This window comes from Gallus gallus, chromosome 3 (assembly GCF_016699485.2).
Source record: "Gallus gallus isolate bGalGal1 chromosome 3, bGalGal1.mat.broiler.GRCg7b, whole genome shotgun sequence".
In the NCBI taxonomy this organism is placed as follows: domain Eukaryota; kingdom Metazoa; phylum Chordata; class Aves; order Galliformes; family Phasianidae; genus Gallus; species Gallus gallus.
Genome location: NC_052534.1, coordinates 41,528,084 through 41,555,934, shown reverse-complemented (window position 1 = coordinate 41,555,934; position 27,851 = coordinate 41,528,084). Strand labels below are relative to the sequence as shown.

The following is a 27,851-nucleotide window of genomic DNA, read 5'->3' as shown; positions in this document are numbered from 1 at the left end:
ACTAGTGCAACGTGAAGGCCATCTCCTGCTAGGAGGTCAAATTATTGATGTGTTTGTTCACTGAATCCCATGAAGCACACTATTTGGCAGTGTCAGTAAGACCAAGCCTTGCCTTAACAATGTTGCTTTTTACAGATTTCATGGAGCTTAATGGTCTAGGAACTGCATTTGCCCTACAAAATTGATCTACGTCCAAAGGGGTTCAGACAGATCCTATTCTGACAAGTTTTAGATGGAACTCATGAAGAGGTATGACTGACGGTCACAGCCCTGAGGTGCTTGGCTAAAGGTTTTATAAGGAGTACAATATGAATGATGTAATTTGTTTTGTGGTTTTTTTTTTTCCTCCTAGTCCATCTCACTGAAATCCCTTATGCAGAGAAATGCCTCAAAGGATTCAATTTACGGGCTGGGAAGAAAAACTGACTGCAAAAATGAGATGCTTTTGAATAGAGCATGAAATGCTGCCTCTTCTCAGGTGGAGGGTGGCAAACTACCATCTGTGATGCGCATGTGACTAGACTCTTGCAAAATGGCATTGCAGGTATGAGGAGCTGAAGCATTTTCTACATCACTTGGCTTGGAGTTTGTTTAAACAGATATGCAGCACAGTTTCTTATTTTATTCAAACGGTGTTTCAACATGTCTAATACAAGTCGCACAAATACCAGTTAGTGTGTGGGTGTCTAACCTTTTGGTTTGCCTGGGCTGCATTGGGTGAAGAATTATCTTGGGCTGCATATACGTAGGTCACTCTGAAAGTAAGGACTCCTTTTTATTTCCATGGGAACTACAAAAGATACAGTGAGCACAGTAATGCTGGCAGAGCAAACTCTCAGATACAAAACACTAATTTTCAACACAGTCACCACCATTAGCTTTGCATTTTTGCCAGCGATGAACAGGAGCCTGCATGCCTTGCTCATAACATCCTGCACCAGCGGAGGTGACCCACAGTTATTGTTGCCCCTGCTGAAATGCACCACCCACCACCTCGCTGTGCTCACATCTACTGTCTGGTCTCCATAAATGTTCACAGGTGTTGACGAATGTCAATGGGTGCAATTGTTTCTGCATGGTGGAATTCAGTAACATACTTGTGCTTCGAATGTACTTTCATGTCAGGCACTGTTGTGTCAGGCTGCCCAACTGCTGCTATCTGTCTCATGGCAACAGAACATAACAGAATATTGGTGGGAAGGTTCAACCTCTACTGCCAAACTACCAACATCCACCTCTGATATCATGGACTAGCATCATAGAATAGGAGGCATTACTTTTGGAACAGACCTCATAAAATATATAATACTGTTAATGTATATAAGTAATAATAATTAAAATGTTTTGTTAAAATATTAAAAAGGAAGTCACAAAACCCTAAAACTAGTGGGATATTTGACCTTGTTTCTGTGAAACTAACACACCAGCCTGGTTTGATGGTGGTGGCTGCAATTTCCAGTGAGTTCTCAAGGTGTTCATCAGAGATTTTTTGGAGAAATTTTATTTTTCCTCTTCTTTATCCTTGAAAACAAGCAGTTTCAAATGTATGTACTGCCGAAAAGTGATGACATGAATCACAGGTGACCGTGAAGTGAAGGATACTTCTTTATGCAAAGATAGGGCTTATAAAAGTCCAGTAGAGAAACACGATCCAATTTCTTGGGGGTTGAATGTCTGATTGCAACTCTATGCATTCCATTTGAAAATGTGCAGGTCATGTATTTTTGTTGACTGAAAATGGAGTTGCAAGTATACAAGAAAACTGATAATTTTTTGGCGATCTTGAAACCTGTTCTCAGATTCCTTTATCAAAATGGAAAGTACAGCTGCATATTTTTTTCTGTTCACAGGACTGTGTTTAGTCAATATATCCAAATACTTAAAATTATTTGCCATAACATATTTAGCACTACTAAATGATGGTGTGAGGCAGGGAGTGGCTGCATTGCAAGCTGTGCTGGGCTTGCATTGTGGGCCATTAGTTGGGCATACCTGGGTTAGCGTATACTTGCTTGGTGAATTACATAATATGAGGTCATATATCCTTCTTTCCTTTCCTCTTTCACTTGCAAAGAACTATTATCTTTTTGTTCTTCATTTTCTTTCATCTTTTTTTTTGTTTTGTTTTCATACATTAAGTCTCAAATGGGCTATATCACAGCAGTACCTTTATTCTAATACTTGTACTGATTACTTCACCAGAACTCTTCTGATGTCACCTAATCTTTTCAGATAGCACAAGCTATTTGTGGAGTTATCTGATTTCTTGGGGGGAAAGAGTAAAAGGTGTGAATTGCCCCCAAGTTTAAAATTATGAGACTATGTGGGGCAATGGTAGTCATAAAGGCGAAAGCTTTACTCAGAGGGTGGTGAGGTTGCCCAGAGAAGCTGTGGATGCCCCATCCCTGGAGGTGTTCAGGGACAGGTTGGATGGGGCCCTGGGCAGCCTGATGTGGTGTGTGGCAGTGCTGCCCACGGCAGGGGGTTGCAACTGGATGGCCTTTAGGGTTCTTCCAACCCAAGCCATTGTGTTGGACAGCTATGGATGCTATGATAGCACTGAACTCTATAATAGTCTTCTGTTTTTCGTATGTGGATTCTGAGGTCATTACATAAATTGTATTTTAAGAGAAAGCTGTAGTAAAGGTTGAATTAAATGATCGTGAAATCAAACACCAAAACAGTAAGAAATAATACAGTTTATCTGCTTAACCTTACTCTGGGTCCTGGTTTATATGATATGATTGCTCAGTGTTGTTCTACCAGTCTATTTCTTATGCTGTTTATAGAATGAAAGTTGTGTAGTGAGTGGGTGACTATTCCACATCCTGTTGCCTCATGCTCCAGCCTCATGCCTTATTTACTGCAGATTACTGAAGCTGCTCAGCATTCTAGCTTACAAGTACCTTACGGTAGGAACTAATACTGTCTTCACAACATCCCAAAAGGAGTGCAAGTTTTTGTTGCTGTTTTCTAGGAGGGGACCTGAGGCACTGCATTTCATTTCAGAGATACTCATTTTGGTGCCCGCTGGAGATGCCTTTGGCCTGAATTTTTTTCAAACTAAGTATTATATTATTAATATATGTCTGTTTAATTGTTTCAAGGAGAGTTGTCTTTTTCTTCAGTTGCAGTTTTGAACACTCGGCACTTTGGTAAATTGAAAATGGGGTATTTTTGTTTGAATTTCTAGAAAAATGAGGAACACAATTAGTGCTGCTCTTATGAAGTAAGTTTGGGTGTGCCTACATCTGTGGTATGGAAATGCCCTCAAAGCCTCATAAACTACCAGAAATTAGGTAGGTGTTATTTACCCTGTTTTGCAAACGGAGGTGTGCAGAGATGTTAACCCTTTTACCTGTAGTAGGTCTTGGAAGTGAAGCCACATCGTTAGTTTGACCACAAAATGACTACTCCGTGTTTTGTGGATACGTATTAGCCATTTTGTATGGGACTAGTGTTAATGTGAGGACAATTTGTATTGACCTACAGATGTGCTTAAAAGGAAAATAGTTGAATGTTTGCTTTGGATGAAGTCCAGTGTACAGAAAATGCAATGGTAATACCAGACAGCTTCAAGAGTGAAACTACAGTTTGTTTTCCACATTTGCTTATGTTTTGTTGTGGAAAAATCATTCAGGATCTTTTTAGTATTACCACCTTGTAGAGAGGTAAGTCTCTCCTACATGGACTTCAGCCTGTGTATCTATCTCTTAGCAGTGGTTTTAGCCTGTACTGACATTAGGGTCAGCACTATGATGATTATATAATTATAATAGCATTAACTGAGGGAGAAACTCATCCGATGCTGTTTAGGACTACGTCTTAGCATGACAGGAACTCCTTGGGTACGCCATAATCCTCACTTTGCCATCCTGCCTCCCTGTTCCCTGAACTTTCCTGTTGCTCCTGGGAGCTCTGCGAGCCTCTTGCTGTCAATGCTGCCGAATGTCTCATGCAGAGGTACTGCCTAAAGGAATCATCTGAGCTGTTAGCATCTGGCAGATGTGTAGGAGGTTATTTGGAGAACGCTGAATGGTCAGATGTGGATTGAGTCAAGCCTAACACAAATCATTATCCTACCTGTGATAATCCAGAGTGCAATTATTGTACCTGTCATTGCTGTTCATGTCCAAGAAGGCCTGTGCTGAACATACTGAGGCACCCCTCAGAGGTGTAGGGTTTGCCTAGGAAATGGGATGGAACCTCTTGTTATTTTCAGGAAATGTGAACTTCAGCAATTAAGATTATTCTGAAGGTTGATTAAACTGTTACGTTGCCCACACTGTGTAGTGCTAGTTCTGTTCTAGCACTGTTTGCCAGAGAATGCACAGTATTGTCTCGCTCTGAGATGTGACTGTAAGCAAATTGCATTCATCCAGGCATTGTGCCTAATTAGCAGAGCAGCTGCTTTTGAAAACATTCTTCTTAAGGAACGATGTCTCAGGGATTACTTTATTTAATTAGAAAGAAACAAATCATTGGTGAGATGGTCTCTTTCTAGAGGTCAGAGAATTGAATTTGAATTGAAACAAGTGACATTTGAACTATAGCTTACATAGTAATTGATAGAGGAAAAGAAGTGAGAATGCAGCTGACATAGAGCTTCTGCTACAAAAACAGAGTTGATGGTGATCATTTGAAAGAGGAATCTTCTAAAAACAGCTACTGGGGATTAGGAGGTGTCCATCTGTTTTTGTGATTATTTCTGTTTATTTTTTTCCAAGTCTGCAGATTGATTCTCTTGTCCCTCCCAGCAGGGTGGTGGGAGTTGTACAGATGGGAGGAGGGATGAGGTTTCCCTCAGGACTGTTACATGTCATCATGAAAGTGTTTGTTCTCACCTCTCTCCAGCTTGTGCCTTCCAACTGAAACCTTCCCGTCAGAAAGGCCTTGTTTTGGACCGTGTAAGAATGTGTACCTGTTCACAAATTTGTGGATGGATGCATAAACTGTAGAACAGGAACAACCATTACACAGATGGGGACTCACAGTGCAGAATATGCAGGAGAAAAGAGAAAATGGTGGGCACTAGACATCCAGGGAGGCAAAAAGAGTGGCACAGGATAACTAGGATGATCCTGAGGACAGAAGCTTGGGAATTAAGCCAGAAAAGAAGGAGCACCATTATGTGTGGCTATAATGGCTTCTTGGCAGGAATCTTGAAAGCACTGCCATCTTCATTGGACTGAGATGAAGCTGAAGCACAAATAAATCATTTAAATGATGAAGATCTAAGTTTATAACGGATTGTAACCAGAAGTGCCCGGGGTAGCATGTGGTGAGTATGGCCAGTCTGAGGCCACTGCTCAGATGGTCACTGTGCCTCCACCTGCTCATATGACTGAACACAAAACAGGCATTAAGAATCTTTGGAATAAGTGAAAGATTTAATTTGGTTTCTGTAAGGATGATAACTTCTTTTACACCAATCGCTCTCTCTCACTGAGAGAGCATCTCAATGAGAATTCAGAACTGACTGCAAGTCAGTCCTGATGTCATTGCCTGTTCTCTCTCCCAGTTTCCCTCTTTCCCACATTTTCTCCCAGTGACCATAGCTTTTATTTTTTCCCCAGCATAATCTCATCTTCCTGACTTTAGTAGGCCCCACATCACTATTTTTATGTTCTCATTAGCATTCGTAATGCTTAGCGTTTTCCTATCACCTGGAGATTTCATTTGAATTATTGTTTAAAGTCTCTTCCTGATCATTAATGTTAAATGATAATTCCAGCTATTAGTAGTACAGTTCCAGGCACTTCTTCTAGTTCAGTTCTTGCTCTTAATTATTGCTTTTCCTTTACTTCATTACCCCTCAATGGCTTTTCAATAGAAGTAATTATGTTTGCATATCCAAGCTGCTATTTTTTCAGTTTGCATACTAGATTAATCCAAGTGATTTGCGGTCCATCATTTGGTGGTCTGCTCTTGTTCTTACATGCTTAATCTATTTTTACTTTTAGGCCTTTTTGCTAGTATTTGAAGTACTTCTGGTTTGCACACCTGTCTTCTAAAAATATTTGGAATCGCAGTCTATGCTGTTATGTTGATTTAATCATTTATCATTCTCATTTTCTTCTAGTCTGAGGAATCCCATTTTCTCCTTTCACTTCTTCAGCATTAAGAGCAAATGGAACCATCATAACCTCTAAAGTTGAACCAATTGGAGGATGGTGTCTCATCGCTTCATATTTCACACTGGACACATCGTGTCAGAGTCTTAACTAACATTTGCATATGGATTTGTCTTTTCACTGTTCTATGTGTGTGATCTCTGATCTCAATACTTTCAGAAGTCTGTACTTCTCTGAAAAACAAAGCAAAAGCAATGGTGTGCAATATCTTAAGCCTACTTCTTTGAAAAAGGAATGTATTTCCAACAGGAAAAACTAAACATCAGTGTGTCATTCTTCAGTATAAAGTTTTCCTTCTGCCCTACTTCAAGATCCTTCTAGTTAGTTCTGAAGCCCTGTAAAGGAAAGGTACTACCTCTTTTCAGGACAGTTGAAACTTCAAGCTTAGTTATCGCAAAATAATCCCAGATAGTTTTTCCACTAAGAATAAAACTTAATACTGTGTTCTTTCATAGCAACGTACTGACAAACTTATTTAAAGATGGCAAAAAATTTCAAGGCATATGGTTAGAAAGCCCCAGGGCGCCTATTCAGCAGGATATTTAAACACTTGCCTACTTCAAAATAGGTGAGTGGTCCTGCTGAAGTCAATAGAGCTACTTCTGTGCTTAAAGTCAGGCATACACTTTAATATCTTGCTAAACTGAAGCCTCGGGTCCACTTATTTTAATCTTGCAAAATGCTTCTTCACATTCTGGGTAAGAGCATTCAGAATGAAGTGTCTTTTGTTAAAAATAGATCTGTTACCTTAAAGATATCCAGGAGGAACATGTTTAAAAAGGAAAAAAAAAAAAAAAGAGGAATTCCTCTTAGAGTCTTACAGAATGCTGATTTAGCTGAGCTTCCTGTTTATTTGCATTGGAGATCTGTGCAGGTAATGGGGGTTAGACTGCAATGCAGAGGATGGCATTTATTGACTAACAGGCATTGAATGCATTCAGATAATGCGCTTTTAGCTTGCTGGATGCTAAGAGGACTGCTACTCTTGATTTCTTTCTCTAAAAATAACCCACTACTGCTACCAATAAAAAAATACCCGAGTCAACATCTTACTGACTTGTGAGGACTGCAGATTTTATTGGGCATGCTTTGAAATGCTTTCTCTTTTTCCAGTAAAGATAAAATGAGACAGAAACGGTCTGCTTCACTGACATGTATAGATAATGGGAATATTTTTGTGAGTTTTGTCAGCTAATAAGATTATATGATTGCATGTTAAAAGTCGTGCTGAGCACTGTGGTGGCTGGGTAATGTTTTCACTTGAATGGCTTCCATTAGAAAATGCAGGTCTATGTATGCCTGTAGAAGGGCATCAATGCCAGCAACATTTGAGAAGGGAGAAAAGACCTTATGAAATTCCTTGTTTCATTCTAGTAGTATTAAAACCTAATTCCACTAGGATGTAACTATATGGAAACCCACATACTCAGTCAAGTGTTCCAACCATTGCCTTACCTCTCTGTATAAGAAGCACACCCATGTGCAAAACATGCTTCAGAGAGCATGTTTTCCTGCAGGCTACGCTGAGTTACTCACAGAGCCTCCACTCTTCCACCATTTTCCAGTAGGTGGGTCAGTGGTAAAACCATAGCAGAAATTGCCTCAGTGCTGTAAATTGGCAAAAGTTACTGGTGTATGCCACACCACTGCAGTATTGCTGAATGCGTCAGTGGAACAACACTATGGCAAACTTTTCTAATCAACGAAGAAAGCTTTTGCTTCACTTTTCATCTCTAAAAAGAACAGTGGCAAACTAGAATAATGGTATTTACTGCTCTTTCACTTTATTTTCTATGAAGGTTAACTAAATCTAACTACTGAAAAAAAATTGTATTACTTTACAGGCAATGGTTCTTTGCTCTCAGGCATATTGCATCTCCTGTCATTTGAAGAATAGTTTTGCTGGCAGGAAGATGGTTCTTACTGTGTGAAACTATTTTTTTCAGCATGCCCTGTAACACAAGCAGGTTTGTAAAACTGCTTTGACGTGTCAGTACTGGCAATATCTTACATGCTCTGCTGTTCGCATGTAGGGTCTGCTAAATTCATCACTCGCTGCAGGATGTTGATTAGGGGAAGTTTTAAGTCATTAGTGAACTGTGAAAAACAAATTGAAAACTTACATGCATGCTGAGATAGTAGCTGTGTGCTCAGCAATGGGATGGGCTAAAACACATATTGCACATTCCAGGCCGGGGAAGAAGAATGAGAGATGCATAGCTGATCTCTAATTCCTCTGCTACTGAGGCTGTGGAGTTTAATATTGCTGTTCACCAATTTTTGTGTGAATAGGCAGTGAACAAACACACGTGCATACATTATCTATGCCTTCTGACTTTGCAGTGTCATCCTTACTTCAACTTATTCCTCTTCAGCAAACTTACATTTATTGTCACTTATGGTACCTGAGAAGATTCCTCATTTATATAACAGAATTATGAAATTGCATTTTTGTTAGTCTTGGTTGACTACAAAGTACATTGCCATATGAATAGCTGGGAAAGATAGGAGACAGGAAACGAGCATTTTATAAAATACTAGGTTCTTAAAATCACTTGTAGTATGTTTGAATATCATCAACTCATGTCTGTATCTTCCTTAATCAAATCATTTGCTTGCAAAGAGTCATACAATGCAGTACCAGTTAATTGTGCACATGTGAGCATACATGGTGTCTCTTATTTCTCTTGCTGTCCTTCTGGCTGCAGCAATGCTCTTTCTTTCCACCTGTGCCAAGCTACAAAATAAGCATCTTGAGTTTTACCTTCTGCTAAATATTCTTATAGTCGGTTTAAGAGGTGTTGTGAGTGGACAGGTGTTGAAGAGCTTACAAGAACTGAAGGGGGTCTTTGTGAAGAGGGTGCCAGGTGAGACCTGCGTCAAGATTGAGAAAGCAGAGTTGTTTTCCCAAAAGATGCTACTTTTTAAATCCTGGAGATTCCTGAAGAATCCAAGTGATGCTTGAGTGCATTTCAGTCACAGCAATATTAGGAAATTTTACATGGTAAGGACTCAGTACTTCCTACATATGAAGTATCTGTCTATTCAAGCTATTAATCCAGGTTGACTGTGAGCATAGCTGAATCTTTCTTGAAAAGTGTCCAGGTAATTAAGTACCTCTGAACTTGCCTATCAGATTGTTTCCTCTGACTGATACTGGGTTTTTGGGACAACAGACATGCTGCCGCTGGGAGAGAGCAGCACGACTGCAGGAGTTCCTACAGGTCTTCTTCTGTTGTCTGAGGTAATTATGCTTTGATACAGTGGGCACAGGTATTTTTTAAAATGCCAGTGCCAAAGACATGGCAAAGGAATTTCATGGGGGCATCTATCTCTCGCTCAGGGGCTTGCATTATTTTGATATGATTTTTTTGGCCATGCACATGCACAATACTGAGTACTGGCATAAGAACCAGAAAAAAACGTGACTCTGCTGCAAGATAAATGTGACTTTTAGGTCTGGATGGGGTGGGCATTTCTGGATCTTGGTCGTAGCTTTACGTCAGTGCTTGCCCCACTGCATTAATTAAACCTGGAACTTGCTGAAGGGTTTGAAGATGCAGTATCTGAAAATGTTTCCTCAGCTTGGTATTTAAGAAGAATTACAGAAAAAATTAAACACCACCATTGTGAACCTCGAGTGTCATGGAGAGAAGTAGAGAAAATCAGAAGTCACTTAAGGGATTAACAGAACCTCAGAAATTATTAAGGTCCTGTCTGGATTTGATGGCTTGTCTTTCTATCTGTACATGTTTCCCCTGTCTTTCAGATCTGATGCTTTTCATTCTCAGAAGAGCCTTCTGGTTTTTTTGACCACAGAAGTACCGTTCCATTTTGGAGGTCTGGAGTGAGGTGCCACATCAATGCCACTGAGTGCAGGCATGCTTTCTCAGGTTCTGGCAGGACTGTATAAATGTCATTGTGATGGTGTTCCCAAGATCTTTTGTGCCTCAGCGCAATTCCAGCACAACCATATTGTTTGTGATTGTGGTGCCAGCTCATGGCCTCACACCTTGGCTTGGGCATCCCCTGAATTCATTGTGTGAGCTTGCCTGGCAGACACTATAGCTTTCTCACTTCTATGAATCCTGCTGCAGTTTTAGAGTAATGTAGGATCAGGAGGTACAGAATCTTCTTATCACTTTTGCTGAGCTGAAATTATCCATCTGGTTGTTTCCATTCCCGTTTCTCAGATTTCTCTTCCCTGCAGCACTGACAAGTTTCCTCTCTTTTCTGTAAAGACAATTTTTTAAAAGCTCTGAGCAGAGCAGGAAAAAATGATCTCAGTGCAGAAATCCTTATCCACAATTCGCCTTGCAAAGGTGGAGAAGTTAGTACCCAGACCCATGTTAGCAGCATGGTAGATTTCTTTTTTGCCCTACTCCTCTGACCTTAAGTGATGCATATTAGAGCTTTAAAAAAACAAACAAAACAACAATAAAACAAACAAACAAAAAAACCTTCCCAGAAAAGCTAGAAGCTTTAAGACAAACCCTCTGTCCAAAAATCAGTGAGGAGCGAGGTTTTTTTGACTGTCTTCCAAAACTGAGGCAGCTGCTGTCCTCATTGTTACAATGAAGAACATCTGTCACGTCTTATCAGGAGTCTGAAACCGTAGCTGGCATCTACCCTGCTGGGTGTTTTTAATACCTGTAAAATAACACTGATCTACCAGCTGCAGTGCAGATTAAGGGCAAACACAGAAACGTTTGCAAAAAACAAAGCATCTCCCCATGTGTGGGCACCCAAAGATATATTTCATCTTCACAAAACAGGATGTTTTAAATTAGATGCTTAAATCTCCTTCCCTGCAAGCAAATTCTTGGGTGAATCCTGTGAAGCTGTACTGAGAGAAAATTTGGAACACTAGATTTGTTTCCGTTTGTGAATAAGCATAGTTCACTGCAAATCCATCCTGGCTAGGAAACAGTAATCCATCTCTCCCCAGATATCATATTAAGGTAGCAACAGGCAGTTTTTGTCTTTATATTTGTCTAGAAATTTGTTGAAATGAATGGCATTGCCTGTGCTCTCCACCACATGAGTTGATACACAGATATAGTTGCCATTATTTTGCAGTGCTATGACAGAGACTGGGTCTAAGTTCTGATTCTTCTTTGGATAAATGTGGGAAACTGAGGAAAGATTATGAGACTGATGAGGATATAATGGAGGAGGAGATACTTATCCATCTAACACTGCTGAGGAGAGGGAAGGTAGCACAAAAAGACATCTGTCTTCTCAGCCTGCAAAAAGAAGGTTGTTTCAGATAAACCCTCAAAGCCTTCAGGGGTGCCAGCTGAATCATACAGCAGTTTTTCCAGGGAATGGTTGTGGTGTAACTTCAGCCATCCTTTTTCCAGAATGTAGAGCAGCAACTTGCCCCTTGTCGTGGTGAAAGTGATGGTAACAGTCAGAAACTGATAAGTATTGATATCCCATTGGAAGATAGGCCTCCCCTCAGTTTGAAATCCCATAGCTTTACCCCTTACTTCAGATAACACTAATCATGTGATGCTAGTTTCAGGTCAGTATGTACATGCCAGACTGGACTTTGCAACAGTGGTATTTTTCTATGCCGTGCTGTGTTCTTGGTGTTTGTGGTCAAGTGTTTGCCACTTCCATCTTTTTCGCATGTACTGGGAGCCTTCTAGAACTACCATGTGATGTGATACATAGGAGCTTGTGCTCTGTGTATGGACCTCTGGAAGAGGGATAAGAAGAGCTGCTTCCCTATGGTTTCTGAACTAAGTTCTCCAATGAAGGCTGTGATTTCTGGTGTGTGAACTCTCAGCTTGACTGCTATGCTTCCTGCTTACTTATGCAGCTGTCAGCGCTCATACCCCAAACCTCTGTTCTTTGCGCTTCCACTTGTGTGTGTACTGTGGTTTCTTAGAGGTTACAGTGCTTCTGCTGTAAGGAAGCAGAGCCTCTTGATTTTTATAATTCTCTCTTCATTTTAAATTAATCTATCCTGTCTTGCTTAGACATAAGTGGTGATCTGCCTAAAAAGATATAAATGTGTTTAGATTATGAAGTACTCAAAATATACCCCAATGTTTGCGAGCCACCTAGCATCAGTGAAAGTATGCAGCAATGGGCAGAAGTCCTATCCCAGGTAGAACTTCTCCCTTTGGCTTGAATTCCAGGATGCGTCAGAAGCACCACAGCTGTTGTGTGCAACACAGTCTTGTCAGCAGGAAGCCTGAGAACTGTTTGAATTTGTCCTGTTTTGATGTGGCAGCTCTGCATAAAATGCTGTGATGCCTTTGGACAAGAGAGCTGGGAACGTAATAAATGCCATAAGGGCAGTAAGACTCTGATCCTTCTGGCACAAGGAGTCAATGTGTGCATGTGTGGGTTTCTCTGGATTTCAGCTTCAGTAGAATGCATCCCACACAAGTGGGAGTGCTTTACTTTGCCATCACTATCCTTTAAGATCAAAGTTACAACAACTCCCAACTTCCCCCGAGGGATTAGCAACAAACTTAGCTGGAAACAATTCAGTTAGGATTAAACAGCAAACAAACTAACCAAAAAGACTAAAGGAAGATCTCATAAGAAGCAATGTAAGAGCAGAGCAGTTAATCAGTTGGCTTCAGATCCAATCAAGCAAACATCCCACTTACTAGACTATTTGCTCAGACACCATGCTTGGCATTGCTTCCCAGAGGCATCACGCAGCTGTGTTTTTTCATAATTCTCTACCTGTATGTGATTGAGAGCTATGGCCCTTAGAAATTGTTCCTTTTTGAAATTAATGGAGCACTGGGCCAAATTTGTGCTAGGTGAAGCCTAACTGGCTTCCCAGTATATGCTGTTTTCTCAGCACTGCTGGTGGATCATGAAGATGGGGTTGAAGGTGTATGTACTGGAGAGGGTACACGGATAAGACGCAGCCTTAGAAGATGTATATCCTATTCTGAAACTGGTGCTATCTTTTGCTGATGCTAGTTCATGCGTTGGGGTTTTTTTTTTTGCGTGGTCCAGGGTGACATCTAATGGCACAGCAACAGATAGCACCACAGCTGAGGAGAGGTAAGCGGACAAAAGAGTTGCCAATCATTTATCTAGTGACAAGGGCAAACTAAATTTAGCAAGGGGTTAAAAGAAGAATGGTATTCAAATAAGCTATAATGTTCCATTTGAAGCCGTATTTCAATATACATTACCTTAATAAAGCCGGTAAGCTGTCTAAAGTTAGAAAGTGGCAGAATTAAGTTGCCTGTATTTCAAATGTTGGTCAGTGAACTATCGGTGAATTTAAACAACACAGTGGGAAGAAGTAAGGGCAGTACTCCAGAAATGAGTCAATCCCAAATATTGGGGGTAATTTTTTTGTATAAATCAACTTTTATCAAAATCAGCAAGGTGCTACAAAATAGGCTTGGTGGGGTTTTTTTGGAGGAAAACAGTATATTCTAATACAAGAACCTGCATCAAACATTTTCAACCAATCAGTGCTGTGTTGTAGCTGTTTTGAACTATGAAAATCGTAGATCTGTATTCCCAGCATAAAAATAATTTTGCATATGCTGTATGAATTACCTTCTAGGCACCGATAAAAGCAGGTTTGTGTTACTAATTAATATTGCAAGAAAAATACTTTATGTACTGCATTCAAGTCTAGGAGGCTTGAGTTTAAAATACACAATCCCAAATAAGGGATAGCAATAGCAAGAGAAGCTTTGAAATTATTAGGGTTTACTTTTTAGGGAAATAGCATGTTCCCTGTTTACCTTAGTTGGTAATCTTTATTTGCAGCACTAAGTATTGAATGATGTTGTATTTAGAATGGATTCAGAACTGCAGGATTAAAAGGAAAGATCGAACTGTATTATATCTATATGTATATAGACAGCACCACATTTTATCTATATGCATATGTTGGAGCACATCCTGAGGAGGGCCGCAGAAATGATCCAATGGATGGAACACTTCTGTGAGGGGCTGTTCATCCTGGAGAAGGCTGAGAAGGCTGTGAGACGACCTGTTAGTGGCCTTTCAGCATCTAAAGGGGAGCTATAGGAAAGAAGGGGACAGACTCTTTAGCAGGGTTGGTGGTGATAGAACAAGAGGAACTGGTTTCAAACTTAGAGGGGAGGTTTAGCTTGGATATGAGAAAGTCTTTTACAGTGAGGGTGGTGAGGCACAGGAGCAGGTTGCCCAGAGAGGTGGATGCCCTGTCCCTGGAGATCATAGAATCACAGAGGTTGGAAAAGACCCACAGGATCATCCAGTCCAACCATTCACCCGTCACCAATAGTTGTCACTAAACCATGTTCCTCAACACAACGTCCAAACGTTCCTTGAACACCTCCAGGGTTGGTGACTCCACCACCTCTCTGGGCAGCCCGTGGGCTATGAGCAACCTGATCTAGCCTGTGGATGTCCCTGTTTGTGACAGGGGAGTTGGCCTTAGTTTGTTTTGCATCTGTTTAATCATGACATACTGGTAATGTGTTCCTCCTGTATTCCTTTAGACTTGTGAATTCATCATAAAAGAATGAGGTTTTGCCTTTTGCCTTAGCACTAAAAAAGTTCTATATTATTTTCAAGTGATCGTTTTCTTTAGGAGTTTCTACATAAGGAAGTTTTTAGCTACCTTTCTGCCTAGAAAACTTCAGAAGGGGATTGAAATACTGTCATGCTTGTTGTATGTAGTACATGGTTCTCTGGCTGCATCATTTCATGCTTTTTCCCTTAGCATCCAGAATTAGTTATGATCAGGAATGCAGTTTAGGTTAGTTGCAGAGTTGCTGTTTAACCAGTGTTGCTGGCTTTTTTTTTCTCCAATAAGGTGTTGTTTTTTTTGTTTGTTAAAGTATCGGTTACATAAATTCAAACTGGAATAGCACTTTTTAAAAATCTTTAGGTATAAATGGGCTCTAGTTTTAAAGGTAACTGAGGTACCTTTATGGTCATGCCGCTTTCACCTCATGTCCAGTGTCTTAGTTCATAATTAAGGAGGCAAATCTGGAAATGTTTTTGGTAGCCCTAGGCTTCCCTTTGCAGTGTATTCATTGTGCTCAGAATGGACTTCCAGCTGAACATCTCTGGCCTTCAGGCAAGGAGCTTTTCTTTCACAAAGCATTTGGTATCCAGCAGCTGGAGGTCTGTAGTTTTAGACACTGGCTCTTTCTTCAGCTGTGAGGAAGGTGTTTAATTATACATAATTTCATGTCCAGGAAGTATCCTGGGAATGCTACAGAGAGAGCCTACAAAGAGTACTTTGTAGGCACTCTTTGTGGAAAGACAAGGTGTTATTTTTTTCATTGTGTTTTCTTTCTGAAGACCATTATCCGTCTCGGAGAAAAAACAGAATGCTATCTGGGGATACAAGACATTAGAAACAATGCATACTTCTTTGAAACCGGGACAATTAAGTATTGGAGCATTTTAAAACCAATGGGAGATGACTTATTCAGGGGCAGAAGATAAGTGTGAGAAATTCTGAATAGTCTGTGACCTATTGGAGGTCCGTCTGACTGTGGTAACAATCCCTTCTATCAGCTGAATGGAAAAAAACCCAGCGAAATGTGTGAGTTGGGAATCTTAGCTGACTGTTACCTTTCAGAAACAAGGCCAGGCAATTATGGTTATTTCTATAAAAACATCCCATCAGCAGCAAGCTGCTAAGATCTGTAGGAGTCAGTAGATGGCGCAAAGGTGTAAGGAAACATCTTGTGTTTTCTTCCAGGTTAGGGATAAGACTAAATAATTTCAGAGTGAGCACGTCAGGAGCAGAAGATGTGTGTGTGTCTCAGATTTATTACTCAAAATTCAACAAGGATTGTGTCTGGGGAGAAATGAAGGAAATGCAATCTATGCTGGTGCTGCAGATAGCAACTCTGAAGTGAGTTGTCCTCGAGTACTACCCCACACCCTCAGGTGCATGGTGATTTACTGATTATTCTGGAAGGTGCTGATGGCTTTGCTTCATCCCAAAGTTGAATTCCTTTGCTTACAGTCCAGTCCCACCTAGATCACTGTAGTTTTTTTCCAGTGTGATTTGTTTTGTTTTGTTTTGTTTTTTTTAATCTGTTGTGTCCTTCAAGTTTGGGTTTATTTTGGGATGAAGCAAAGCCATCAGAGCCTTCCAGAAAAATTGGTAAATCACCATGCAGTACAACCCCACACTTGGGCTATGGAAAAGGCTATCCACAACCAGCAAGCTTCAAGGATGTTGGATACAGTGGGCTCTGGACAGACATGGAAAGGAAAGGGACTTGAAGAAACAGGTGCCTGTCTGGTGCATTGAAAGAGGAGCTTGGTATCTGCTGGAAGCAATCAGCGGTTGTTTGATGAAAGAAATTGAATTTGAAAATTACTTTTTCAAAGGAAACATTTTCTAGTAATGTGTTGGCTTCAACAGACTTCTGATAAATGAAGGTGGCTTCTTTCTATCCTACCTGGAGGCGAACTCAAGCTTGTGGAAGTTGTGGCTGACAACCAGGCTCCTCCTTACCATGTCCACAATAAACCATTGCTTGATTCCAGCCTAATTTATATTGAGTAAAGGATCCTGTGGGAAGACACTGCAACTAGCACTAATCCAAGATGTTGCATACACCTGGTGCAGTGTGATCTGCAGAGACAAAAGACTGTCAAAATCATTAATGCAGGATAATCTCCGAGGTGATAAATTCCCTCTCTAGTTCTTTGCTTACAGCTGGTCAGGGAATCACTGCACCCCACTTCATTGTATAAGGTGGATCTCTTGCTCAGCTTTTGCTTACAGCTGATTGCACTGCTTCAGTAGAAACTGGAAATCATACAGAAGTACAAGTACTTTTATGACAGGCATGTGCATAGTTGGAGATTCAGCTACTGTTCCCTCTCAAGTACTGGCACAGAACTGCCAAATAAGGAACAAGAGTAGCTTAAGTCCAGCAATAAATTGTGCAAATTGCACCTCAGTGAAAGAAAATTAGAGAAGTAGATGACCGCTGCTGGAAGTCCAGTCCGCAGCAAGCTGTTGGTCTTCATACAGGAAACTGGGTAACAGTCCCCAGTCTCTGTAGGTGGTCAGATGAGATACTGAATTGTTCCTTTTGGATTTCAAAAGAAATATGTGGGTTTTGTATACTGCTGGGACTAGATTCACTGTGAGAAAAGCCTTCTGTAGAAAATGGGTGGTAAACAGGGAATCTCCATGAAATAAAGAGACTCAATAAGGACTAGGAGAAATAACGTGTTTATAAGGAAATTAAGGGCATGAGTACGGTAAATACAGTCAACATGATGGAATTTACTGAGTGGTTTACGTACCCATGTGTATGGACATACATTACAACTGAATTTTGAATTGCAGACCTAGAGGCTTAAGTTCCATGGATGCAAGTTTGTCTGCTCCGTGATCTGCGCTGAAGGTTTACGCTTGAAGAATTTCCCAGCATTTTCCTACTCACTGACCTCTGCTAGTTTTCCTGTGGTAAGGCATAGGCTACTTACATATTTGAATAATTTTAGGGTATGATTCAACTGAGTCCTGTGCAGCTCTGTGGTGCCCTGGTTTCAGCTGGGACAGAGCTGATTTTCTTCAGTGTCTGGTATGTTGCTATGTTTTGGCTTTAGGAGAAAAACAATGTTGATAATGCACCAGTGTTTTAGCTGTTGCTGAGCAGTGTTCACTGCAGAGCCAAGGACATTTCAGTTCTTCAGCTTCTTGTACTGTCCAGACAATGAGGGGCTGGGGGAGAGCACAAGGAGCTGGAAAGGAGAGAACCAGGACAGCTGTCTTAAACTGGCCAAAGGGATATTCATACCATATGACATCATGTGAAAAAGCATAAAACTGAGAGGAGTTGTCCTGGGGGGTGATGCTGCTCAGGCACTGGCTGAGCATCAGTTGGTGGATGGTGAGCAATTGCTTTGTGTATCGCTTGTTTTATGCATACATAAATACATATACATATATATATATGTATATATATGATTCTGTCATTTAATGATAATATAACTTTAAAATGAACATTAATACAACTTTAAAATGAATATTAAAAATTAACTTGCGCAGATTGTTAAGTACAGCACAAACATGAATTGTCGTCTTCCTTGTTAAAAACAAACACCAAGCTGGCAGGTATTCAGTTTGATATAAAACTAGAAAGACAAAGTGTTTTAAAGCAAAACACAGAGAAAGTCATGTAGCCAATCAGATATGCATTTTTTTTTTGTCTTTTTTCTCCTTCCAACCCTTACAAGAGGGGAAAAAAGAAAGTTTTGGTAGTATATTGCTGTGATTATGGATTTGTGTACCTAAAGGGGTTGAGGAGAGTCCAACAGTAAAAATAGTAAAATAACTCTCATTATATGACGTTTCCATAAGTGAAGAATGTTATCTAGTCCAAAAAATGAGGGATCCATGTCTTTCACACATATTTTACAGAGGTTTTCCACTCTGGGCTTTTCAAAAATCTTATTTGCTGGGGTTCTTCATTTAAAAGTTTCAGTAGCTGAGGATCAGCTCTTCATTTTCAGGTCTAATGCCAGACCTCTTGGCTTGATAACTGCCTTCCAAAATGAGTGATAAATGAGGTAACTAATAACAGCGGTTTTAGGGTTTTTCCCATTACCTTGTGGAGAGGAAATTTTGGGTGTGCTCATTACAAAGAAGAAAACAAACACCAAACACAAGAGTTTGCTTAAAGCACAATGCACATCTGAACGTCAGCATAACAGCCCACAGGCATTTGGCTGGTGTCTGTATGTGAAGTTGGAATTTAAAAAAAGAAAAAGTTTTGTATTTCAGGCTTGAATGAGAGCTTTGAGGTAGGAAGGGCAGGAGCTGGGGGGTTCATAAAAACGTAACCATCAGTCTTAGATCTTTGACAGACACTTAATGATTGGCAACTTGTACTGTAATACTCAGATAAGAGCATGGAACGTACAGACATACCACTGGGAATCTATCTAACTGTTTCCATTTTGAGTAGTTGTTTTTAAAAATAACTTTTGCGTTTGAAGATCCTGCTCTTCACGAGCACCAGGGTGTTGCTTCTGAACCTGCTTTAGCAATACTTGTCTAAAGGGAGAAGGACCAGGCACAGTTCTCATCAGTGGCAGCAGCAGATGCAGAAATGTGGTGTTAGCCAGGGCACTGTGTCACGGTGTAGCCAGAAATTCAGAAGAATGAGATGGGAAATACTATTGTAGAGTAATAATGAAAAAATGGGTAACTTTAGTGTGTGACGTTGTCTTCTGAGACATTCTATATTTGAGAAAATATATGGCATATTTGAAAATGGCTGCAGTCGTATTCTCTTCTATCATTTAGAGACATCAGTGTTTGAAATGAAAAATTCAGTCTCCCTGTGTGTTCAGTGCATTGTGAAAAGTTCACTGATAGGAAGTTGATTAATGCAGGAAAACAACCCAAACCCAAACAAGTGCTCTCATCAGGTACTGACGTGTAGCTGTGCTCCATAGCAGGAAGGAACTTTCAGCAGAGACAAGTGTTATTCATAGACCAAACAGCCAATCTATAAGCTTCACAGTGCAAGGGCTCAAAATCTATTCCAGTGTACCTTCCCCTTTTCCTCCCATTCCCTCCCCTCCTCTCTCCTTTTTCAGTGATATGATCCGTAATAAGTTCTGAACAAATCTTTTCTCCAAGAGTTTTACATTTTTTCTTTTCTCTTTTGGCTTCAGGGCAAAAATGATGAAAAGTAACAAAGAAAAGAAACCAGCCTTGTACAGCTGTTTTTTGTGTTTAAAGTTAATGATGGATCAGTTTTTAAAGTCAAAGTGCCTGAAACTTTCTCCAACCTCGTAGTCCTCCATATGAAGGTCAGGGGCAAATAGATCTGCACTTTCAGAACTCATATGTGATTCATAGTCTTGTTTGTTTGTTTGTTTGTTTTTCTTTCCAGTGTCTGTGGTACAGCCGATGAGAATTTTTCCTGTAAGTCGCATTTTGGTAAAGATGTGTCCATTATTTGAGAACCAGGTTCATGATGGGAGATTTTACTTCTGAGTGGATTGCAGCTTTGCCCAAAATTACCAGTAGGCAGGGCTCAGCTCCTCTGCTTACAGCTGCTTCCATGCTCTGTAGAGGTCTGTACTTTTATGATGGCAAAGAATGAGGTCAAATTTCTACTCCTTACCCCATTAGCGTACTTATCTCAACTACATATACAGGTGAGGCAATAGCAGGCTGGAGGCCGGTACAATTTCCATTCTTGTAATTTTCTATCATTTATACAATAAGTAAAAATAATAAGCAATGGTGTGATTTATTTTTATTATCTCATTCTTCTAAGTATCAAGAAGAAAATGCAACTGGACAAAACTCCCATTGTTTATACTATAACTGTTAAAGCCCTAACTAGGACAAGTCTTGAGTCATGACTACGGTACCGAATACCTAATCATAATGGCCACATTAAGGAGGGAAGAAACTATTTTCCTAATCATTTTCCTCATACTCAAAAGTGGCAAGATTCATTTTCACATAAATTCCTGCAAAAATATAGCCTTTGGCAGCAAGTCAAATTCTTAGCCTGGAAGTCTTTGAGGTGATTGACAGTATTGACATAGTTCATTCTCCATAAAATAATATGAAACCATACTCATAGACCCTACAAGTGCATTCATTGATATGTATGGCTAAAATCCTCCATTTTTAAGTATAGTTGTCAGCTAAGCAAACAGAACCGTGAAATAAAAGCTGAAAACTGATCCTTTTACAAACTGCAACCTGAGAAGGTGCTTAACTATGCACTTTAAACAAACATAACCTCGTGTAACATATACTGAAGTTCTAGACATGTCTTAGATCAGATGTTTTATTTGTTTTATTACATGATAAATATTGACTCTGGCCAGAGTCGCATGACGAGAGTCCAAGTTAAAATAAAGTCTTAAAAAAAATATGAGATCCTGGTGTTCCATCCTAGAACAGGCTAAAGGTATATTTAACTGTGTCCTATGTACAGAAGTGGACAAGAGAGTGTAACAAGAGGGAATAATTCCTCAAAACAGTCCCCATGTCCCCAACAGTCTGTGACCTGAGGACATACTTGAATCTGAAAGTACTTGTGTTTAACAGTCCCCTGATAATTTCTCTTCCATAAAGCTTGTTTCTGCCCTCTGAAAACTCCTCAGCTTTGAGTACCACATCATCATGCTGCAGGGATTTGCTTGAGCTGGTTTAATACTTCTAAGATGAAGCTAGAATTAAGCTACTCTTGCTTCTAGCACGGAACATCTTCCTTTGTGTAACAGCTGGAACAGTAGAATTATTAGCTTACTATTTTATAGACCATTGTTTACAAAAAGTAAACATTTTCTTTTACCTTTGGGATCAAAGTACTGCTGATGTATTTAGCCCATCCTTGTATATCAAACCTGCCAGTATGTTTCCATGCCTTGCTGAGACCCTACTTGGCAATAAAATGTTGACTAGTTGTTCTAGCTGATTTTTTTTTTTTTCATGGAAAAGAAGATGTCTGAAAAAGCACAGATGTACACTCTTAGAGCCCATTGATCTGCTTCCTCCATCACACTGAGCCCATTGATCTGACACTCAGTGACACTGCAATGTATGTTCAGGCTATCTGCCATCAAATGGAGTTGGCTCTCAGACTGGCTAACCTAATCCCAATTCTGAGTACCTCTTGCAGTTCATTCAGCTCAGCTGGTTAGTGAAGGGGTACTTCTGAGAAAACTCTGGATTTTGTAAGAGAGCCTTCACTACTCACCATAGCTCTTGGCTATTTAAGGTTATATGCTCATCATTTTCAAATGTGAAACTACTTCTGTCATTTAATAATAGCATGTTTAAGGATAATCATAGAACAGAATCACAGAATACTCTGAGTTGGAAAGGACCAGCAAGGATCACCTTCGTGCTGTTGTGCAGAGGAACAGGTTCTAATCTATGAAGAGCTCTAAGGCAACCATGAGGCTTTTGGTGGTGGTCTCTGACATAAAGGTGAATTTTCCAGTCATTTTAAAGACACTAATCTCAGCATTCCTGTCAAAAACAAGGAAGAAGACATTTAATTTTTGTTGTATAAGTATTAGCTGAACATCCACAATGATGAAAAATCCATTCGATAGACTTTCTAACTTTGAGTTAATTCGTAACTGTCTTGCAACTGGCTTAGCACACAGCTTTCTGGACGCCTTTGCTCTTTTCAAACTGTGTGCATCAGATTCACCAAACTCAGCTAACCTGAGACGGAGTGAATCAGAGAGCTGGTGATAGGGCAGTGATTCCTTTCCTCCTTTGCAGCTAAGAAGTAATAGGATCTTATCCTACTGCAGCAAAAACAGATACTATATCAGGCATGTCCAACCTGTGGCCCATGGGCCTTATGCAGCCTGGTACAGCTGGCAGTGTGGCCCAGCTGCTGCCACATGCCGTCTGCCCCTTCTGCCACCGTGGCTCTGACTGTCTGAGCTGCAACCAGAGCATGGGGAGAGCGCAGTGCAGTGCTGAATCAAGTTATAGCAAATAGTTGTATGCATTTTGATTTGTTGCCTAGACACTGTCCTGTGAACAGAAAAAAAGTACACAGCCATGCTTTTCATTTTGATAAAGGCATTTGAGAACAGGTTTCAAGATTGCAAAAAAAATTATCTTTTTTTTTTTTTTTTTAATATTTGCCACTCCAATTTCAGATGACATAAATATGTGACCTATGAATTTTCATATGGAATGTATAGAGTTGCAATCAGACATTCTATTCAAAATTCTGATCATGTCTCTTTACCTTTTATAAGCTGTAACTTAGCAGAGAGATATATCCCTCACTTCACAGTCACCCCTCATTCGTGTCACCGCTTTTTGGCAGTACATACATTTTTGAACAAATATTTTCAAGGATGAAGTACAGGAGGAGTAAGATTTCATCAACAGTTTCTGATGGAACACATTGAGAAGTCACTAAGAATTGCAGCCACTGCCATTGAACCAGAGTGACGCGTTAGTTTCACAGAAACAGATTCACATATCCCACTAATTCTGTGCTTTTGTTGCTGCCTTTTTTTAAAAATAAAACTATTAAATATTAAAATAAGTTTTGTTACTTATATGCATTAACAATATTATATATTTTATGAGGGCTACTCTGAAAGTAATGCCTCCTATTTTATTATGTTGGCCCATGGTGTCAGAGGTGAATGTTGGTGGTATGGCAGTAGAGGTTGAGCCTTCCCACCAACATCCCATTACATTTTGTTGCTGTGTGACAGAAGGCAGCAGAGGGGCAGTCTGACAAAATAGTGTCTGGCATGGAAGTGCTGATGAAACAAAGGTGTGTCATTGAATTCCTCCATGCAGAAAAAATGGCACCCAGTGACATTCTTCAACACTTGTGAACATTTATGGAAACTGAATGGTAGATGTGAGCACAGTGAGGTGATCAGCAGTGCATTTCAGCAGTTGTGACAATGACAGTGGGTCACCTTTGCTGGTGCGGATTTTTATGAGCACGTGCAGGCTCTTGTTTATTGCTGGTGAAGATGCATAGCTAATGGTGGTGACTATGTTGAAAGTTAGTGTTTTGTAGCTGAGATTTTGCTTTATCAACTAGTGTTATTGTGCTCTTTGTATCAGTTGTAGTTTCCTTGGGGCTAAATAGGAGGCATTACTTTCAGAGCAGCCTTGTGTATGAGGCCCAAGAAAATTCCTGTTCACTCAGTGTGGCTCAAGCAAGCCAAAAGGCTGGGCACCCATGTGCTAGGTGACATCTGTAAGCCTTTTTCTCCAAAGTGTCATTGCCATCTTATACTGAAGTAAATCTAGAAATACAGACTTTATGGCAGGAATAACTAGCTAGTTGGTAAAGAGTTCCCAAAATACAGCTACTGTCCAGTTAGTGTATTAAGGTGACCAAAAAGCAGGCTAGTCAACTTTATTTCACCCGTGTCACAACCCAGGAGTTAGTCTGCAGCTACTCACTCATCCACAGCCCGAGCCTGGGACCACCTGCTGGCTAAGTAAAGCCGAAAGCTGATGATACTCACCTCACTGAGGGGCCCCCTGCAGTCTGGCAGAATTGCTCAGGCTTGAAAAGAAATCATATCCACTAATAATTTAAAACAAGGAAAAATATCTGTCTTGTAAAAAAACAAAAAACAAAACAAAACAAAAAATACCCCTCACCTCACTTGTCGTGTAGAAAGATGTAAATGATGTTTCCTATGAAAATAGCTATACTGAATAGTAAAGCCTGTGTTGGTACTGCTTCTTTTACGCAGCACTGGTGACTACAGGAGTCTTTTAAAGGAAAAGCATAGACTGTAAATTGGGGAATGCTTAGTGGACTATTTGCAGCAACCACTTCTGGAGCAAGGTTCAAATATGATGTGTATTGCAAAGCCTGAAAGACAAACAGAGCTGGTAAAGCAATCAATTCTTGAACTCTGATCAGGATTGCTGTTCCAGAGAAAGGTCAAGGTTGCAGACAAGTGCAATAGTATTCAGACTACACCTGTTACAGCGTTTATAGTGCGTACCAGATTTTAATGCTGAAGATTATGTGCTAAGCAGTGTGTTCATTTACTGGGCAGTATTTTAATTAATCACATACAGAGGAATCGAATGGCCATGCTTCACTATATTCCATGTTAATGAAATATTCTGTTTCCTCTTCTATTGTCAAATTCTCTTGCATGTCTCTAGAAGGCTAATGGCCATTTGGCACCTGGAAACCCTTATAAAGACCATATCAATTCAGACTGTTTCTTAGCAGAAGAATTAGCATTACGGTGTCTGCCATAATTAAATTCTCATCCAAGTATGATTCAAATCAATGGATTTTTTTTCTCTGACTACTGATTGGGAAAGAAAAAAACCCTTAACATGTCAGCAGCTCTATTTGTTTAATGTATAGTTATCTTTATATGGTCAGAATATTAGACTTTGTCTCTGTGGCTTTGGGTACTAGGAAGTGCAGAGCAAACATCTGGAGAAGCCCTGCTTGTAGACACCTCATGTTTTCTCAGGATTTGTTAGGTGTGACACTTCCAGAAAGACTTATGCTGGTAAGATCACCATGGGTGCAGCAAAAAAAAGTATTTATCAGTAAATGATGTATTTGAGCTTTTAACTGTTATTCCTTCACTAACTACCATTAATCTTAATAACCATTAGTAGGGCTAAAGTGACATAGATAATTGTGAAGAGAGTATTTCTAGAGAATTGATACCCAAATTATTGTTTCCCTGCTATTCCCTTACATCAGCTTCCCACACCTGTATCCTCATCTCTATGAGGATAGGAGGCTGTGGATGCATATAGACAACCCTCCATTTCCCAACCTTTCTTCCAGTAGTACACCACAGCCCTTATCCTCCTCCAGAACACACAACATGGAATGCAGTCAGCTCAGTCCTTTGAGGGCAAAGAAAGGATAAAGAAAGTGGTAGAGTGTGGGCCAAGAGTAAATAGGATGAACTATCAGCAATGCCCAAATTGTCCTGGTAGCAAGGGATTCAGTGTCTGGATTAGCTTATGGACTGGCAGTTCATCTTAAACTTTCTGAAGGATTAATTTGCAGTGTCAAAACTGTCTGAAGGATTAATTTTCAGTATCATGACTAGGACTCAGCAAAATCCATGGTGAAATATGTTCTGAAACAAATCAGAGAAAAATGCTCTGTAGTTCATTTTGCCTGACTTTTTAGTTCTGATGCTACAATATTTGAAGAAAACTAAATGTCTTTGATAAATTAAATGGAAAAGAAAACAACACATTAAAGCAGTTAAAATATGATATTTAGGCAAAGAATTATCTCTGTGAAAACATAAAATTTTGACTTCATGTTTAAGACCCAAACTGCATATTTCCAGCTCCCATAGGGATATATACATTTATGTCTCATATGTTCCACTGAGCTTATTATGTTTGCTTCAACATCCTGATTTGTGTATAAGAGTTCATGTACTGGAAATTAATTTTTTTTTTTCAAATAATGTGGCAGTTCTATTTTTTTCATGAGCATCTGAGTATCCTGTTTCAAGATACATCCTTAATCAGCTCTACTTAACATCTATTACATTTGCGTTATACGTTCAGCCTCGTTTGTATTGACACATCAAACATTGTATGACATAATTACTTCTGTACTAAAGACCCTGGAAGTCTGACTGTTTCAGAGGTGTCACCCATAGTGGGATTAATGAAAGCTTTGCAGGAAACAAGACATTTAATGCATTAGCAAAAATCAGAAAATCCTCCAAAACATCATGGGATGCTTTGCAAGGCTTTAACATTCTTCTTTGTCCCCTCCTGTCCTTTTTTTCCTCTTCCTCTTTTACATTTAAGGTCAGGTTGTACTGATACATGATGATGCAATAAGTTACTTTTTGACCAACACTGTGAATTGGGTCATTTACCTGTCTCCCACTTCTACACATTTATGTGGTAACAAAGTTCTAGTTAATGTTCTCCTATTTTTCCTTTTTAAGTTCATTTCACCAATATTTGTGGAGAAGATGAGACAAAACAAACAAAGTAAGTCTCTTTTCGTGATGGTTTGAGAAGTCTGTTAACATACAGCTAACATGTTTAGATAGTACAAGAAGACAGTTTCTCCAGGACAGTGTGTAATGCAATTCTCTGTATTTGCTGGCATGTTCTTTCTCATTACTTAGTGGAGCATTAACAGGAGGGAGAAGGCAAGTTAAATTTTGCATCTGTACTCTGGCAGCTAGCCAGTGCATTAATAAGGATGATGAAAGATGTGGAAAATTACTTATTTCCTACCTTGTTCCAGAGAGGGGATTAAGAGAGTGGAAATTCTTCAGAGACAACAAAGCTGAGGCTGAAAAAAAAACTGTGAAAGTTTAGATGGGACACATGGGAAAGACTGAGCTGGCTGTTAATTTACAGACTAGGGATGGTCATCTAACCTGATGGTGGGACCAGCTTTGTTCTGGTCAGGGGAGGTGACTGTCATGAAGGAGACTCAACAGTTCAGGAGGAAGGCAAAAGATGAAGGATTATCAATGATAATTTTACAGAGAATTACACCCCAGCTCAAACAGCTTTTAGAACAGTGAAGAATATGAACCTGGATCCTGTCCTGAGGATTTCTTTTTCATATCTCTGCCAATATTACATAAATTTTTAGAGTATCATAATGAATGGATCATGATCCATTTCAGGTCACTCTGGAAAGCTGATTTATTGAAGACCTTTCTAGAGTCTTAATGAGATAAATGCAGATCACAGAGATAATTATGGAAACCTATCTTTTCTCATATACCATCTGAGGGCACAGTCTCTAAATTCTGGGGCTGTTTGGGACTGTTTCATTTAACTGGGAATGGCTCTTCATAAACCAGCTTACCAGGTAATTGGCAGCTGAAAGTGTCCTGTAGCTATCATGGTAAAGTCACCAGCTTCTTTCTGCAAAGCTCCACAACCTGAAAAGACCAGATCTGATAAGTATGGGAAGTCAGAAACCTTTAGAGGGACATTGGTGGCTTGAACAACAAACACCATTAATCTGGAAATTACCAAATCCTTTAATCTGTTTTTAATCTCCATGTCTTTAAAGCTGCTTCTTTGAAACTTTAGACCAACTGATGTTTTCCATCAGTCTCCTGATTCAGCATTTGGCAGGATCGGAGGGTCTTTCTTATGCAACACGTACAGTGCAAAGTTCACTCCTTCTCTCTCAGCTATGGTGTCATGGTTGGTGGCTATATCAAAAGCTCACATTACTAAATATTAAGCCTGATTTATTTTTTATGCCAAGA

General features: G+C 39.8%; 1 protein-coding gene across 6 annotated transcripts in view; it reads left to right on the top strand.

Annotated features, from left to right (window-relative positions):
* SULT (sulfotransferase) overlaps nucleotides 1–27,851 on the top strand; it is a 39,184-nt gene that overhangs the window by 1,862 nt on the left and 9,471 nt on the right. For all 6 annotated transcript variants that reach the window (XM_040696839.2, XM_040696836.2, XM_040696838.2 and 3 more), the window contains exons 3-5: nucleotides 136–249; nucleotides 353–544; nucleotides 26,556–26,601. In XM_040696839.2, the coding sequence (XP_040552773.1) occupies nucleotides 457–544; nucleotides 26,556–26,601 (134 nt within the window). In that variant the 5' untranslated portion in view covers nucleotides 136–249; nucleotides 353–456. The remainder of the gene's footprint in view (nucleotides 1–135; nucleotides 250–352; nucleotides 545–26,555; nucleotides 26,602–27,851) is intronic.